This window comes from Diuraphis noxia, unplaced genomic scaffold, assembly GCF_037042655.1.
Source record: "Diuraphis noxia isolate RWA-SAM2 unplaced genomic scaffold, SU_Dnox_SAM2 contig0004, whole genome shotgun sequence".
NCBI lineage: Eukaryota > Metazoa > Arthropoda > Insecta > Hemiptera > Aphididae > Diuraphis > Diuraphis noxia.
Genome location: NW_028301714.1, coordinates 71,529,629 through 71,549,204, shown reverse-complemented (window position 1 = coordinate 71,549,204; position 19,576 = coordinate 71,529,629). Strand labels below are relative to the sequence as shown.

Here is a 19,576-nt window from a genome sequence, read left to right as displayed (position 1 = left end):
TAAGAAAAATGTATTCTAAATCCGTCTTTAATATTTAATGATTGTACATTTTTCTTCCGTATGTACAGGAACTTGCGCAGGTTCGCGTCTTTTTTTACCGTGCCTGAACTCGCACATCTATAGTGTTTTTTTAGATCATCTCTTCCGGTAAAAAGCACGATCGGGATTACACGAGACTTAGGACAACTTCTAGGATAAGGGCGCGAGTGAACTGCAGGGCATACGCGCATATACGCACTGACATTATCAACATGGTAGTCGGAAATAATTTAAGCAGCCGACCTTAAACTTTGCTACTTTATTTAAACTTTCAAGTTCTGCTCAGTCAACCATTCATTGGGAAGAGGGTTGTGCGAGGAACTATCATTTTTTTTTAATCGCTTTTCACTAACCTAACTTAAATTGTATCACAACAACGATAGTCACGTATTATTATTATGTAATCGATCGACTTCAATCTAACATATTATTGTAAGGTATAATACCTAATATTATTTGATGATTCATTATTTATTTATCTATTCTATATTTCTGTGTAATCAACTACACGGATCTTAACTATCTTAGGTTTATGATGTGTACCGGCGCGCTGTTATCCTTAGTGGAGAAAGAGTAAGGACGCGTTTTGAATGAATATACCCAAAGATGCTTTTTAAATGACTAAAATATGAGTTTATTACTACGAAAACTACAATTTACTGTATGCTATTGCTTATTAATATACTATTGACTTATTACATAGATTTTCTGTTTAACAAAAAAGGGGTTCTGACTGAGTGCGTCTAACTCAACGACTGCCTGGGTGGGCGGCCGTGACCAAGGGGCCTCTCCTCTGTGCAACTGTCAGTGTAGGAATTGCTGGATCAACAGATTCCAGCTCGAGCGTCCGTTATTCCCGTAGTCACGTATCACGTACGCCAGTATACATATCATATTACTCTAATATAGCTATACATACTATGCTTAAATATATAACATTTATAATAAAAGTGTTTATATTTGTAATGAAATTTTCACGAATAAAAAAAAAGTACTGCAATCAGTCTAGGTCATGGATCTTGATGCATTATTCGCATCTGTTTCTGAAATTCTTGACACTATGCTGCAGTACTTTAAGTGTTTACTGTAAAATATACGCCAACAGCGGTGATCTTTTTAAGGGTAACTCTGAGTAAAAAAAAAACTACCAAAATTCTTTATAAGTCATTTTAGAAAAATTATACTTAAAAGTTTTAATAGCTTATTATTGCAGACAATTGGTTTATTATATGTATATGTATTATTCGCTCACAAAAAGCAGTGCATTGTGTTTGTTAATTGTACCGAATGATACTAATGAAATAACAAAAATTTTAAATCATATTTTGGACTAGTCAATTCGTAAAAAAATATAATAAATTATGTGGTCTGTTAGTTATTATGATTTGTTTTTAATGTTTAAGTTTTTTTCCCAATAAAACGCGTTGTTATCGGTTAATTTGGTATATCATAAACTATGATTCATATACACATATAATATTATTACGAGTATGTACAACAATGCTATTACTTACTAAACGTCTATTGTCTATAATTCTATATAATTGTATACATTACTTGAAAAAAAATTCCCCTTGAGGCTTTAATCATAGCCAACAGCTGTTGACTATTTTTAATAGTAAACACGTCTTGTTTATTTTTAGTAATTTCCACTAAGCTTATAATGGAGACAACTATAAGTCTTAGATAGTATTATACTGTGAGTCTAAATTAACATAACCATTAGTATTAGTTAACATAACTACGAGACCTGCTGGTTAACATATATAATTATAAATATCGTTCAAGCATACTAAATTAAAAAGTATTTAGCACTACAAAAATATAGTAAAAATTACTTCATATTTCAACTCGATTAACTAAAATAACTTATTATTATTATTAAACGGGTAAGAACCCTTTAAAACATTTTGATAATAGTACAGCGTAAAAATAAATTACAATGTAAAACTTACAGTAGATAATAGAAGTAAACTTAATAAGCTATGTAACATTTTATAAAAAAATATAAACATGGAAAAAAAAATCAGAAATATATAATACAGATATAATTAGATAATACTGCGAATACACTGCAATTTGATAAATTTAAAATAATTTACACAGGATGTAATGCTAAATAAACATTATGTTTAAAAACTTGACGTGACATAAAAAAGAAGTCAATTTTACAAGCGACACTATTAGCTAAAGTAAGTACTCTGGGAAAGAATGATGCGGAACTATAGTTGGTGGTGTAAGATGGAACGACGAATATATTATGTGACCTGGTACCGTGATTTCTAAAGTTAAAACCAACCATGGAAAGAAGTTCGGAGGAATCAATGTTACCATTCAGTAAATCGTATAAGAACATCAAGTCTGCGACACTTCTTCTAATTTCACATAAAGACACCCCCAAATGGGTTGACTGAAAGTGATATGAGTCACGGTCAATGGTTAAATTTAATTTACTACAGGTTAATTTTAGAAATTTATATTGAACATTTTCCAACTGATTTATGTAGAGAGCATAATTGGGTGACCAAACCATGGAGCCAAATTCTAAGTGAGACCTAACAAGTGAGAAGTATAACATTTTCATCGAGATTATATTTTTGAAATTTTTTGTGTTTCTGTAAACTTGACTATAATATTTTAGTACATCTGACTAATCTTATAGCAACTTAAAAATACAGTTAATCCTACTATTTTTATAGTACAAATAACTGTTTTGTTTTTTCTGTGAGTCTACATAATATACCTGAATCGTATCCATTTAAAGCTAAATTCTCATTTCTTTTTAATATTATCGTTTGAGATTCGAGAACCAGTGAACCACTTATTGGCTATTGCTATTATAGTCATGGTAAAAAATAATCGGCGGATGAGTGGGTTTGGTCAACAGATAATCCGTTTGATTACAAACAATAAAAACTACATTACGTTATTGATAAATGATAAGTTTAACTACATTTTAGTTGGCGATGCCAACAAATCACACCTAGATAATATTTATTTTTTTAACCTTTTGTAAATGGCGCAAGGTAATTATTTATCTCAGTATAAATTAAATAATATGTTATATTTTATTTTTGTGAATTTCCCGTACTTTATTGAGTAATTATATCTTTTAAAAGTTATTAAACGATCACAAAAATGTCATAATATGTTGGTAGGTATATTTTTTTTCACAAAAATATAAGTAAATAAATTAAAAAAACGAATTCTTCTGTAATAAAATACACGTTTGGTGAAAAAAAATGTTTTTAAAATGTATATACAATATCACCCAATGGCCACCGCTACCGCGAGGCTTATTTCTAATGGAAAAGAAAAAAATAATAATTAACACTTGGCCATTAATAAAATTGTATATAATATGTTAATATTACTTTAGAGGAAAAATTACCCCATACGCGTGTACCCCAAACCCAAGTTTAAATGGAATTTTTGACTATTAAACGCGAACGACTATTAATATTTTGTTAGATATATTTAAATTTAGTTTTACATATTGTAAAATGGTGAAAACAAAATATACTTTACAATACCTATCGCTGTTTTGTCAACGTCAAGGCTTGTACCTCAAATTCTTCTGTTAATTTTAATGACAATAATTGAAAAATGTTCTTATTATTATAAGTAAAATGGGTTGAGCTGTTAATCGATTGTATTTATTTTATTTTGTAGCATGTAATATATATTTTACCTATAATATTTTTAATAAATATATTTTATATGTATTATCTGTAAAATACATTTGCCAGGGACCTTGTATACAGGGTGTCCCGTGAAGATTTACCCATTGCGATATCTCTCAAAATAATGGTGATATAGAAATTTTGGTTTGGTAATACAACTCAAAGGGATATTTTAATTTATTTTAATGTTTTGGTAAAAATGTTAAAAAATATATTTTTATATTTAATTATTTCCAAAAAAATTTAAGATAGCCATTTTGTAGTGTTTATTTTCCTGAAAATATTGACGTTTCAAAATTTTATTTTCATTAATTTTCTGATTTTTAATATTTTTTTTAGTTTCGAAAAAAATTGCGAATTATTTAACACCATAATGTTATCAAACATGTGACCCGCCGCGCGGCGCGCATTCCCATTCGGCCGGCCGAATACTCTCCGTGTTTCTAATAGTTATAAATTTTATAACCATATTTTATTTTATCAAAACTAGAAAAAATATCAAAATTCAGGAAATTAATGGAAATAAAATATTGAAACGTCAATATTTTCAGAAAAATAAACACTACAAAATGGCTATCTTTAATTCTTTGAAAATGAAATAATTGTAGTTCTTATCCATGTAAATCTTATTATAAAACCAGAGTTTTGATATCTCCATTATTTCGTGAGATATCGCAATGGGTAAATCCTCGCGGGACACCCAGTATTAATACCGATGAGCAAGAAGATAAAGAGCAGCGACTGTTTGCAGCCATTGTACAAAACGTAGTACATATCTAATATTTTTCAAAAGGACTTGAAAAATCATTTTCAATGAAAATCATTGTAACTCAGTATAATATAATATTCAATATTTTTCTTTTCTATTGAAAGAATATGTTTTTCTCTCTCTAGTTTATAAACTAATTTAAAGAGTGAAAATAAATGTATACTATATAGTGTCTGTCACAATAATTTATAACATTTTTTACAACAGCATACATATATGTTGGTTTTGGTAGTATTGTTTGGTAAAACGATATAATAATATTGTATTTTATTATACTAAATATATTTTATTCTTGTGGGTATGTGGTGAAGCCATCATAACACACATCGACATAACGTATTTATATACATTTTTATTAGTTATACTATTACTATTCGTTCAACGTTAAAATGTTGCAGTCTCTAATCATACGACTATTAGAAACGAAAATATGATTGGTTCTAGTGATAAGATTCAATATAATATTCACCTCATTGGCGAGCTGTTTTAATCCCGTGCACTTGCAGCCATGGTTTGTAATAGTCGAATTGTATAGTTAGTTTAACCATTATTGGTGGCGTAAGGCGTTCCACTCTGTAGCAGACGTCCAAAATCCGAATACTACATTTACGTCCATGTACCGAAATTGCCTATACACCGCGCCGACTAACGGTTGTAAATTAATATCATACATTATTACTTGTGGTAAAAAGGTACTAACGAAATAACAAAAACAAAATGGGTTTCTTAACGGAGTGCTATAAAAACCATAGTACTAGGATTTCATGATTTGGAATGATTGCGGATTTGGTAGACATTGTATTGCTAGTGACAACATTATATATTTATCAATTTATCATAATAATTATTTAAATACAAAATATTCAAAATTTATCACACATCACAGTAGTACAAGATAAATGTAATTGTTGTGTTTTTGAAGGAGGGCAATTATTTTTAAACGAAATCACCATAATTAGTATCAAAATAATTCAAATAATGACAATGTAGGTACATGGCAATAATAATAATAAATAAAAGCTCAATTCACTAAATTAGCAAACTTCATTTTTCAAAGCATTGGAAGACTAAATAGTCAAAAAATCTAGAATAAGCTCATATTATATTTTACAATAGTTTCATTTTTTATGAAACCCAATGGCCATGTTTCCAAGGGTCTTAATAAATAAAAAATAAGAATAATAAATAGTAATAAAATAATAATAATAATACTAAATAGTAATAAACATAATAATAATAAGATGAAACTATGAAAACGAATTTGTTTATACATATTGTGTATGATAAGTTTCATTATTTATGTATGCGTAAAAATGGTAGTTTCTAATTAGATTTTGTCAGACGATCATAGTTTTGAGTTATCCAACATACACACGTGACTTCACACAGACGACTTTCGTTATATAAATATATTTTTTTTTTTAATACGTAAAAATAAATATCACCATCACTTAAATTCTCTTCCCTGGCACAACGATTGCGATGGACAACGACACTAGTAACTCTTTATACTGTCGAAATCGTTGTGGTTCAGGCCGACTGATGTTCCGAACTGGACTGCAAGGATGCAGCTGCAGCCGTTCACGACAAGGCAATAGCTGGGAAATGAACAGACAAAATTTGAATTGCAGAGAGTAACATACCTATATACATATATTATATGCGCAGCAATGTTAAATCTTTTCGGCATTATCAAAATTCAATTGTAATTTCAATAATAATACATTAAAATCGAAACCCATATGTGTTAGATTGTTCGATACATATGAACATTTCCGATTTTAAAAATATAATGGAATATTATGCTCTGTGTATATCTTGAACGCTGCAAGAGCTAACAATATGCATTCCATCAGAGCTTTTTTTTTTCTGTAAGAATTTCGTAACGAGAACGATTTTTTAGATGGGTTTCTTGTGGAAGGCGTTTTATGCCGAAAAATGCATAGTAATATATTATAGTGCTGTTGATGTCGTGCCAACGATATTATTTGAGGGTCGATCCGCCCGAGAATAATCGCGACACTGGAATGTGTAGCTATGTAGGGCCCGGGGTGTGACTATCGTTATACCCTTCAGTACCTTGCCTGCAGTCTGGTTCTATAATCGAATCGATTTGAAAACGATATTATTTATTTATCGATTTAAGCTGCGGTATATTTAAATGCAATGTTTTATATCAAAATTTTGCAAATAATACTTTGTACCAGTATGGCTAGCATGTAACACGAGAATGACTCTCGAGCACTCTATTAACTGTTCATATATCTCTGCACAGACTTCATAGTAAGTTTTCATCGAGGTTCGATTGATTTTACGGGTTTTCCGGATCTCGGCCCTGTGGTACTCGTGACTCGTGAGCCACACTTCTCTACGCCATTCTACCTTCTAATTTCTTATCGGTCATTTGTACTACACATATTATGCAGGACTATTATCATTATTATAATTATTATTTCTATCGCCTATTACTATCATTTTATTATCGTATTTACTATATTATCTTATTTATTTACGCACGACTAATACCATTATATATTATATATTATATACATATTGTTCTAGGCTAATACCCATATTAGGGCTATATGATGATATACACGATATACACACAAAAAAATACAAATCTGACCTCGGGGTTTTCGTGTCTATATCACGTCTTTAAACTTACCCGATGGCTCCTTGTCTCCTGTATTTCAAGCCAACGCGACCTCCTATCATATACGCTTGTTTTTGAATAATAATTACGGATTTTGTATTAAAATATAATCAATGTAAAAAAAAAAAAAAAAAAATCACGTCTTTATTATAGGAATGCCGGAGGACCTAGTCGCGTCGACGCCGCGGACGACGGTCATCACCGCAGGGTGGGCGCCAGTGGCGACTCCGACGTGGCGGCCGAGTCGCGACCATCTCCGCCTGAGCCCAGCAAAGTGCTACTTGTGCACGGGCTGGACCGCGTGCCCGTCAACTGCGACAGGGTGTTCAACCTGTTCTGCTTGTACGGGAACGTGATGACGGTGAAGATCCTGAGGGACGACAAGGTGCTCGTCGAGATGGAGGACGCGGAATCGGCCAGACGGTGTGTGTCCAACTTGCACATGCTCCGACTGGACGACGAGGTCACCATGAAAGTCAAGTGAGTAGTGTCCCGCAAACAGGCTGCTGCAGGGCGACGGTCGACAGCTGTCGCGAAAAACCGAGTTATTACGGGACGGTTAAAAGTTTTGACTGCGTTCGTCTATAATAGTAACCATTATTGTTGTATGCTGGACAAATCAGCGATCCGATTTTGCAATTATTATCGGGTACTTATATAAGTCAAACCAGTGGCGTGGTGGACTTCATTCAGTTATGACTGTTATGAGGCACAGTTATATTGTCAGACCAACCACCTACTCCACCCATCACAAAAAAAAAACATTAAAAATTTTTTTTAAGATAAAATATATTTATTCATTCAAATAATAATGCTTTTTTTAACACATCAGATGATCTTTGAGGACACCCACCATCACCCCTCAAACAGAGGTACATGCCTCAAATATAGTCCTTCGTCACGCCACTGAGTCAAACTATCATAATAATAATTGTTATTATTGTGGTGGTGAAGGTAAAACGATCACGTCGCGTACTGAATGTTGTATATTATATATATTATATACGGTCGAAGTTGAAGGGATTATTATGTATCATCGTTAAATATTGTCACAGACACAGACAGTAATTATCATTGCATTCCGCTGCGTTTGCATTCCAAGTTCCTGTTCCGTTTATTCGCACCAAACTGCCAAAAAGTCATACTATTAAAATGTTTCACCTAACCATTTTCACTACATCTATGCTGGCCATTTTCTAGAAATAGGCAGCGGTGTGATAAATCTATTGCATCGCCTCGTAGCCGACGTGTTTACCGTTTCGAACTGTTTTCAAAATAGCGTTTCAATTATAAGTCTTTTGATATATACGTCGTCATCCGCGTCCGGTTTTTTGATTTACTTTTTCGACCATTTTAGGTATTCTAAGCATAATTTCATCCACGATCAAGTCAATTTCAACAAACTGACCGACGGAACGCCAGCTCAAAAAGTTTACTTGTCGAGCACATTGAACAGATTTATCCCAAACGTATTGAGTCCGGACAAACGTCGTATCGCCGCCCCGTCCAAAGTAAGCGAACGTTGAGTTACATCAATATAATATTTGAAATGTGTGAGAACTGTATAATAAAATAGTACAGCTAATTTATTGTTGCTATACTTGAAAATAAATTTCAGTCACGGCATAAAATGCACAATAAATTATTAACTATAATATTATAATATCTATCATGCTATCATATTTTTATGATATTATATGATGAGATATTGACAAATTATAATATATTATAATTGCAATTTTTCTCCATATTTAATAATTTCAAAACTATTCAATAATATGAAATGTTACCACAGAATAAAACGTCTATTGTGGGTAGTTGAATTTCTTGATTATGTTTTATTATTAATATTTTTGTATTTTAGATATTACATTTTTTCAACGCACCGACCGACGTGTGCGGCGTAGCAGTCCACAGGGCCGTATCTGACGCCCTTTGTCGTACGGACGCAATACGTTCCATAACTATCCGTATGAATTATTTTCGGGATTTGAACTTTTCGCAATACTTATTTGCCGTTTTTCTTAATACATTGTTTTCAGTTCCCAAAAAACCGAAAGCCAAGTGTTCGACGGGTTTGATCGAATTGAAGAGTATGGCGCTGGCGGCAAGAACCGTTTTACTGTCGAACCACATGACGATTGAATCGACAGGTGAATATGCATATTAATGTATTGTATTTAATACAATATAAATATATCTACTATATTGTTGTAAAAATAATGGTCAGCGGTTCTTTTTGCTTTACAGAATAGAATTTAAGGCGTGGAGAGACAATAATTAAATATTTTTGGTAATACTACTGAGTTTTTTAATTTTTTTTAATTTGATTTTCACAATCTGTATTTGACAGCACAATAATATGAAGAGTGAGGCCAACCAGTGATTGAACGCAACGTGAATTTATTTTGGATTAACAAATCTCTGTAATATTTTCTTTTTAGCCTATGGATGGTATTTATTATGGGTTGAGTTGATGAAATTTGGGATACCGATGGGTTAGTATGGGAAGGTAGTTTGAAATATAAATATCTGTAATGTTTGGTGGCTAATTGGTCAACTGGCTCGATTTTTAGGTCAAAGTGTAGTGAAGAGTTGGATAAAAACCAAGGTGCAGACGTTATCATCCGGAGGGTAATGTAATAGAATGCTTGTATGGTGCGAATTCGGGACGGCTTAGCACAGTCCCAAATTTGGATTGCATTTGCCTATTATATTGGTTGCAAGAGAGATTTTTTAAATACTAAGGTTGGTGTGCATTGGTAGTTTTGACTTTAAAATCGGACGAAGTTGGTGAATGCTAGCTTCATGCTAAGTTGATCTTTTCTCAAGCGTAATGCCAATCCTACTGAATTAAAAAAAATCGCCTGCTAAAATGTACCTATCTTATTTTAATTGATAATAATCCGTATAGCGACATTTTAATTTGGTTTTTTGCGACATCTGCCTTTCTAATATAATATCGGTTTGATTCTGCAGGGAAATATTTGACTTGCAAAAGTTGTAATACACATCTATAATAATTGTTGAGGTTGGTTTTCATCTCATAATCGGCCGTATATAGATATGAATATTATACAACGTATCCGTGTTGGCTATACGACCGGATATTGCTACAGGATTTCCTCGCTACAGGCTACGTTAGATAAGGAGGGAGACCACGCTGTTAATCTCGCTTTTAAAGGCGCTGTCGATTGTTGCGCGGGTATTAGGGGGGGGGGGGGTGCGACTCAGATCGTATTGGCTGGCATACATCGTGCTTATACAACAATACACGTTAATAATTATTTTTTCGGGTTGTCGCCATTGTTTGCAGCGTCCAGATTTCCGTTTTTGACGAAACTGTGTTTTTCGAAATGGTCCGAGATCGAACAGAAACCGGGTGACTCGGCGACGTTGCGATTCTGTTCGGTGCCACGCACGCCGTGGCTGCTGCACAGATCCGAGCACGGCGTGCCCACGACGGAATTTCATATTTCGTGTTCGACCGTGATGAACGGCTGCGGTGTCGGTGACTGTATGTGGACTTTGTGGGTGCTGGACGGCGCGCAAAACCAATGGCAGCATCAGGACGACCCGCAGGACCGGAAGCAGGATCCGCAGGACCTGGACACGGAGCGAGATCATCAGTGGCGGGCGCAGCCGGCGGCGGAAGAGTCGGTGGTCACGGCGGCGGACGACAGCGATCAGCTGCTCACGTGCCCGCCAGAGCCGATCGTCCGACGCGAACCGACCGGTGCCGACAACAACGACGGAGACGACGACTCGGCGGTGGTCGAATTTATCGGCATGTTGAGGAACTGTCTGTGCGACATCAGCAACGACCGCGGCGACGTGCTGTGCGACGCGCCGGCGACGATGCGAGTCGAACACGACAACACAGACGTCGTTGCCTCCACCGCTGCCGACGCCGCCGCGAGCCAATCGGGACCGTTGGGCGACGCGTAATCCGTTCCACAGGATTTCTACGTCCGGACGAATTGTTTTTATATCGCCTTATATTGTATTTTTTCCGCTATTTTTTATCCAGAGAACTCGAGTTCTATAATCCGGACACGCACTTGAAGGATAATAACTTGTTCCAAACAGTTTGTGATGATGACCGACGGCGTGATGGACACAACGTTTTCGGGCTGGTCTACTGACGGTTAAAAAAAACAAAAAAAAACACGATCGACAAAATATAGAAAATCGAATCGTGCAACTGATTTTGTCTTATTTCAATTTTTAACGAGTAATGTGTGGTGCTCGAGCGAAAAAAAAAATAGCACACCTGCAACCACACAGTTATTCTACACGTTTCCGTTGGCCAGGTACCCACATGCCCATGGCAGTCACTCGTTCCGATCACGTTCTCTGTCAAATTTTCGGTTTTATTGTCAAATAAAAATATTTATTAAAAAATTTGTAGTCATTATATTATGATAATAATATTGTCACACTAAATGTATTGCAAAAGCAGAATGATTGTAGACGAAGAGTACAATGTTCTTGGTTATGGTTAAGTTAATATGCTCATTTGGAGAAGTGACGATTAACTGGCGATTCTTTTAATCTATGTCAAAAATAAACAATACTCAAATATTTATTGTAAGGCAAAATTAATATTATTTTCGAGTTATAAACAATTTTAACAGTATTTGTGGCGCTATCGAGTGGTTTGATATCTGACTTTGGCATTTGGCCCATTTTTCACCGCTAGAATTCGCTTAGTGAATAAATAAACTATGATAAAATAACGTTTTAGAGAAAAAAAATTTATATTATTAATTAATAAAATAAATATTACCTAGAAAAAGACGATGTCTTTGATTATTTAATGCATCCACAACAATATAATATAAAATAATGCACATAATATTTTATAAATTATATTAATTAATTTAAATATTAAACAATTTGGGTACCTACATAAAATTCAGTGGCGGCTCGTCAGAGGAATTTTTGAGACGACTTCCCATAAAAAAAAGTAGTAACAAAATAAAAAAGTCCAAAGAAAATTGTATTATAATTCAATATTTATACCACTTTAAAAATAATTAAGAGGACGCCATTAAATTCATAAAATTTAGAGTGAATTGACCTATTATAAAAATTAAAGGCAAGATTATTACCGAGTGCATCTCATAGGCTTTTTATTATATTTTAATTTTAAGCTGAGTTATGAGTATTTTTAGTTATAAAAATTATTTACAATTTTAAAATACTCATTACTCGCTTTAAAATTAAAATATAATAAAAAGCCTATGAGATGCACTTGGTAATAATCTTGCCTTTAATTTTTATAATAGGTCAATTCACTCTAAATTTTAAAATAACGGAGATAAACGTGATCTGCTGAGCGTAAAATTTGCTATGCTACGCACTTGTACGACGAAGACAACACATGCGGGTGTGGCGTCCTCTTAATATTGATAATATTATATAGTATTTTGTATTTTATTTTTAAATTAATAATGAGAATACGCGTGTCATTCATAATAATACGGGCGAAAAATATCGATATCGCTGACGGTCGAGAGACTCGCAATTGTGTACACAAATTTCATGTGCACGACAAGGACGGAGGTAGATTGTTTACTGTATAGATGTTATCCAGTGCATTAATTAGACTATACGCTCATTCAAAGTTTTTGTCGTTCGCCATCGTGGTCGTCACGTATTTTTCTGTAAACACAAAAACCTGCAGCGTGTCGTACTGCCGTGCGTCCGAATTAGACCATTGAATTGAGTCTTCTTCTTCTTTTCGTGTCCGGTGCTAGGGCTATTATGTTATTACATTAATACATAAATACATAAAGTTGTCTAAAAAATAGATAGGTTAAAATATGGGTATAAGTATAAAATATAAAAATATAAAATAGAATGTTTAAATATTTTGTTTTAGCCAGTGAGTTGTAATTGATATTGCTTTTTCGTTGGCTAAAGCCAAGTCGTCGGTCGTGCATTCTGGCGGGGCTAGTGTGCACTGTAGTAAATGGTCATCTGATTGGTCTTCGCCACATTCACATAGTACCTATGTCCAGTTCTTTCTGGTTTCCCCATTTCATCATGTTTGCTTTTGTTTTTGCAAATCCAGTTCTCAACCTATATTTTAATGCCTTCCATATAGTCCATTGTTGGTTTCCTCCACATGGTCGGTGCTCAGCAAATGGGACGGGTTTTTCACATTGTAGCTCTTCTCTCCATTTTAGTATTCTGTGTTGTTCCGGTGGATCTTGGATCGTGGTTGAATTGGCAATAAAGCTTCTTCGGGATTTAAGTCTCTTTCGAATTGAGTTATTTGACGTTATATCGCACCGTGTAGCAGGGCTTGAAACCGAATTGATAAATTTGGGTTTAGGTTTTGATTTTGGTTTCCGGTTTTTGATTTTATTGGTTTCGATTTAGGTTATAAATACCGGTTTTTAGTCTTTCCGGTTTCGATTTCGATTACATAAAACGGTTTACCCTTTTTCTAGTTTCCATTTGGGTCACAAATGCCGGTTTTCAGATTTTCCGATTTCAATTTCGGTTACATATGCAGATTTACACGATTTCTATATGGATAAAAAATGGTTTTTACTACTACGTACTTTTGTACTAACAAGTATATTTATATTTTATTGTTTAGTAAATAAAAAAATTTATTTGTAAAAGTAATATAATATTTTTAGAATATCATGTAACATTTTTTTTACATACCAAAAGAAAAATGTTTTCAATATTTACCATTTCATTAGTCATCACTGGTGTATGTAATATAAATATATATTAATATATATACATTTAATCCTTTCACCTTTCACCACCTTAGTACCTTACAGTAGGGTTACTTCAAATTTTAAATTACAGTCATTTTTATAAAATAATATAATATATATAGTACCCTTATACCTATATTGAAAACGTTCAGACATGACAGCAAAAGCACGGCGTGTAGTAATGATATTATTATTATTATTATTATTGTTATTTATTATTGGTATTATACACAAATGTCACAAACATGATTATAATAATAATAAATTACATTATAAATGTTCAGTCCTATCTAATGAATTTACTTGCGAGCCGTCACTGATAAAATTATGTACCTACGCTATGCTGGAAAATGTGCATAGAAATCTGTTATTAGTTGTCCTATTAAAGTAGAATAATGATTCTTTAAAAAAAAAATTATTATGGGTTTTAGGTCATAACTTTAGAAAAAAATGTATTAATTCGTAAAAAAATAAAACTTTTAAGTACATTTATATAATACGTATATTATTCAAACTGAACTATGCATAAATGATATAAAAGCTTAAATTTTATCTAAATTGTTATTCGTAGGATATTTATTTAGCAATAAGGTATTAATAGTTGCATGTTTTTTGAGTTAAAAAAAGTTCGATGTTGTTTTGTTGATCTTAAACATCCGAATTAGAAAGCGGAATCAAATGTAAGTAATCATACATATTTTAAGGATTGAAAGAATTTCATAGAAAGTGACATAGGTGGCAGTTAACGAAGAATTTTCTCAAAACTTTTAAACGGAAGAAGAAAAAGTCAAACAAAACGAATAACCAGAATGTATATTATTTTGTCAACGAAAGTGTACGTGCGTTTAAAGTATGGTTGTGATTGCCATTCAATGAGTTTTTAATGAGTAGTTAATGAGTTTTTGATTTCACAGATGAAGAAATCCCGAGGAAAAATGCCATTGAAATCATTCAATATTCATTAGAATTAGGACCATTGAAATTCGTGTATGCAGAATAAAGTCAAACTGGACCACTGGGGATTTGCTTTAAAGACAAGTTTTCGAGCTATTGAACAAAAAGAAACCTTATTTTAAATATAAGTTTTACCTACATACTTCTGAATCCTAATTAATGATAAATATAGTTCTGGTTGGATACGGTCGATAACGCATAAAAAGAAAAAACAATTAATAAAATATAAACATTTTCAAAGGATTTGGTTACAAAACTCATATACTTAATGTATTTTTGGCTTTTCCTACAATTTACAATATTATGGTTTTCATAGTTTTTACTTACGCATTGTTCCACTTGATATTTAATTTTCAATTTGATTTCGATTTTAATATTGTATTACATAGTATATTGAATTTTCGCAAATTAAGAAGCGCATTTTGACATTTTGATAACTGTTTTGGACATGATTACAGTTTAATGTTCCAAAATATTATCCTATATATGTAAAAAAAAATGCCTTTTTTATGTTCCAATTTTGTGACGGCACCATTTAATATTTTTTCTCAGAGTTGTTACTACGTTACGTTAGTGTTTCGTCGTTATATCGTCATGTATATAAGTGCCAGAAACGACGTTACGAGTACGGAATGAGTATCTCTATGAATAAGTCGTGACTTTAGATGAACTTAAAACAAACAATTACTTACAGACCCGTTTGTCACACAAGATTTACAATAGCACTCCAAGTGTCCATTTCAATTGCAATACTGAAATAAACACTTGTGTTTATTTTCACAAGTCACACCATCCGATGTTCTGATTAAAAAACGCTCGGACTTGTACGATAATAACTTTTCGTTTCATGACAGACAGGTTCGTATTTCGTCTGCCGTTCGACACTGAACGTTAAACCAATAACCCAAAATAAAGTAGCTTTCGAAAAGTTAGGAGAATAATATTGTACGTAAATCTATGGCTTTGTGGAGATGCCCGTATGAAATATTAAGATATCGGTATAGCGAATTTACGTTCAATATTGATCTCACGCGTAGCTTCGTTATTGGTTTAAAAATTGGAGTGAATTGACCTCTTGTGAAATCTAACGTCAAGAACATTATCTGTATTTGTAGGAATGTATGTATGTATGTATGTAGGTTTTTTACAATAGTACAATTTTTTTTTAGCAAGTTTTGCATTATACTACATAAAATAGCATAAATTAGAATGCTCATAATTCATTTTCAAACTGAACCATCATAAAAAAAAATAACCCAAATACAAACACAAATATACTCTCCATACCATCGAGTTTCATTAGATTTCGATTCACTCTAATTTATTAACTAACGAAGCCACACGTGATCTGCTGAGGGTAAACTTGGTATGTTACGCGTATATTATGTACGACGGAGACAACTACAAATATCAGTGTTACGTCCTTTTAAAATATGTTTACTATTAAGATGTTTCGTTTGGTGATTACATGAAATATTTTAGTTGTAACATAATATTATGACATCGAACACGAGATCAGTATATAGCTGTTGTGTTTGAATAAATGGGCCACAGTTTTTTCTTGGAAACCTCTCAATAAGACCTACAATACTATAGTGCACGTAATATAATATTTAATACTTTACCAGTACCTACCTATTCAGCAAAACGAATAAGTTAGCTCACCGTTATAATTTAACCACAAAAATACTTAGAACTTCCTCATTATATTATAGAACGAAAACGTACCTACCGTTATAAACGTTAAATATTGATCCGTTTTCAAATTGGAAGCGCCCGCCCGATTGGTATTTATTTATAAAATGTATATGTATTTTAAGGATTGTTCTCCATAAAAACTATTCGTCCTATTAATTTTATAATTAAATGATAAATAATATTAATCTTAATTGGTGAAGCCCAGTGGAGCACAGAGGTGTTTTAAGAGCACATGTAGTTAAAAAAGTTAGCCAATTGCCCACCCAATTTTTTATTTATAAAAAATATTTTCACTTATTATTCACTGAAGTTATTACAGACTGCAGTAATATACACTAACCCCTCTCGAGAACACATGCAGTTGCATTACTGTTGCTAACCAGTGGTGTAGCCAGGAATTGTGTATTGTGGGGGGGGGCTAAGTCATACAAAAAATACAAATACAATATTTTTTTTTATTTACACTATTAACTATTTACAATTATATGTATAGGACACTATAGGTATACATTTATTTATTTATTGTTGTATTCAATTATTGTTATGGCAGAAAATTAATATTTAATCTTGATAAAATTCTAAGATCGACACAGTCAATAGGGAGGGCTAAGCCCTCTTAGCCCCCCCCCTGGCTACGCCACTGTTGCGTGACTGGTGAGGCTGACAAGGTTATTTAAAATCGATACAATCGTATACTATCATTTACATTAATTAAGATTTTATTAAATCAGTTGGTGGATATAAGTTTTATTTAAATACGTTTGATAAGACTAGCGTGTGTTGGCTGATTTTTTCGGTAGGCGCCATCTCGCGGAGTTTTCGGAAGTTGATGATATTGAGTATAATGAATAAACATAAAATATTATTAACAATTTATTGTTTGGTACAATTAATATTTAATTTATTTATAGTTTGAAAAAATATTAATCATTAGGAATTATTATTTTATTTCTCTCTAATGATCACCGGTGCATAAGAACATAATAATATATTGTACTTAATATTTTTCATAAGTTTTGCAATATTTTCTCACATTTTTCTAGTGTCTATTATTATTTTCTGAATCTTAAATAGTATTTAACGGCTTAAAAAAGTATTATAAGAGTATGTAACAGCAGGTTATACATCATAAAAAGATATTAATCAACCATCAACTAACTGTACATCCTTATATTGATATGTGTAAGACATGGCATATTGACATGTAAAAACTAAAATCACAAATTAACTTTATTGTATAATAAGTTTCGAATGAACCTCGTCATTGAGTACCTTGGTAATTTCAGTGTTATAGGTGTATCAAAATTGAAGACCTTGGGGCAATAACCAGACATGTACTTTTTTTTTTTTTCAGAAAACAAAAAAAAACATTATAAATTCAAAAAACAAAAATTCTATGAATTCAACAATTAATAAAAATCCATAATCGTATTTGAGAAAAAAAATTTAAGCTAATAATGAAACAAGCTTATCTTATCTTATATAATATTTTTCATTGAGCAATTCTTGGTAGTTTTTTAATTAGGTAGGCTAATACAGTTTTTTTAAGGCATCGGGCTGCAAGGTTATTGGCTGGTTTTTTACTGTGAGGATGGTGGGTAAGATTGCTTTGGAACACGTGTATATGGAGTGAGAATTCGTTACTAAAAACCCAGGTGGTCACCCATCCGAGAGCTAGCGACACTGACCTCAGAACACTTAAGTGATTGTGGCTAACCACCTTGCCATACCAGGCCACGATTCAATTTTTACTTACATGTCGATTTCGAATCATATAAATAGCTTTAAATTACCAATTTCAAATATTTTGAAAATTATCTCATGTACAGAAAAGTTTAATAGGTACCTACAAGTATTTTTTGGAAAAATTTCAAGTAAATAACTATTACGAACTAATGCTTATGAAATACTAGAAATAAAATATTTTTTTGTTGAAAACTGATGATGCGTAAATATTATTGTTCAATGTTTTCTACTAGAGAGCACTAAAAGTATCAATATTGGAGAATCATTAGTGTAGTGACACATTCAAACGAAATTAGCAATGTAGACAATGATACGTTTTTGCTGTATCGTAGGAGATAGGTATGTAAACAATTAACATTACCTTATATTTATTTTAAATAATTAGAATATAAACCGAAATCTACGGCAAATTTACAATTTAAAAAATAAAAACTGAGAAATAAATATTACGTATATAAATCATAATAAATATATATAATATATATAATAAATAATAATGCTTATTTAACTACAGCATGTGTATTTTATTATTATTAATGGAGTTTAATTTGTTGTGATTTCATTCATTTTAATTTTTGAAACATACAAATATAATATGAGGCTCAAATGATACAAGCAATATTTTTAATTTCCGTGTATGTTGATAAGTTATCTCTGTAAACTATTGAATTAAATCTAAAAAAACGTTTACTGCTCAAAAAAAAAAAAATGAACATAAAAAATATAAATCATTATGTATAGTCTCTGATCAAACAATTAAAAGTTACATAGGTATTTTATTAATAATCTCACAAGACTATCAATTCGTTTTTAAATAATTAAAATAAATACGATTTGGCCTACATCGGAAGAATTTTTTAAATTCCACAAATAAATTTTGATGTTACTTTGCTTATTATCGGAATGGCTCTGCGTTGTAGAGTAAACTTATTTTTGTCACGTGTGACGTGTCTACCATTTATCATTAAAACCCCATTCAGACCATTCGAAAATTTGATGAGGGACAATGGATCTGGGGATTTAAAATACCACGTAGGTACTTCCGTAGAACTCAATAATAATGAAACTAACAACAGGACTATAATTAACTATTATGCACTCGTATGTAATAGTCTAACTCTTATAACGTTCGAATATATTAGAATCGGTTTTTAAAGATCGTACTCAGGCCTAACAATTCGATCGAAATGATTTAAAAGAACAATACGTTTTGTAAATATTGGTTTATTGTTTTTGTACTTCCCATACGAAAATTACGATATTGATGATTGCATTTTAAATGATTACG

The 19,576-nt window shown here is 32.2% G+C and overlaps 1 protein-coding gene across 1 annotated transcript; it reads left to right on the top strand.

Moving 5' to 3' along the window:
• Positions 1–5,973: 5,973 nt before the first annotated feature.
• LOC107168190 (uncharacterized) lies at positions 5,974–11,310 on the top strand. Its single transcript, XM_089227084.1, has 6 exons — positions 5,974–6,125; positions 7,301–7,627; positions 8,505–8,658; positions 9,012–9,117; positions 9,190–9,300; positions 10,464–11,310. Exons 1-6 carry the CDS (start codon positions 5,974–5,976, stop codon positions 11,093–11,095), a joined length of 1,482 nt encoding a protein of 493 aa, XP_089083210.1. The 3' UTR covers positions 11,096–11,310.
• The last annotated feature ends 8,266 nt before the right edge of the window (positions 11,311–19,576 follow it).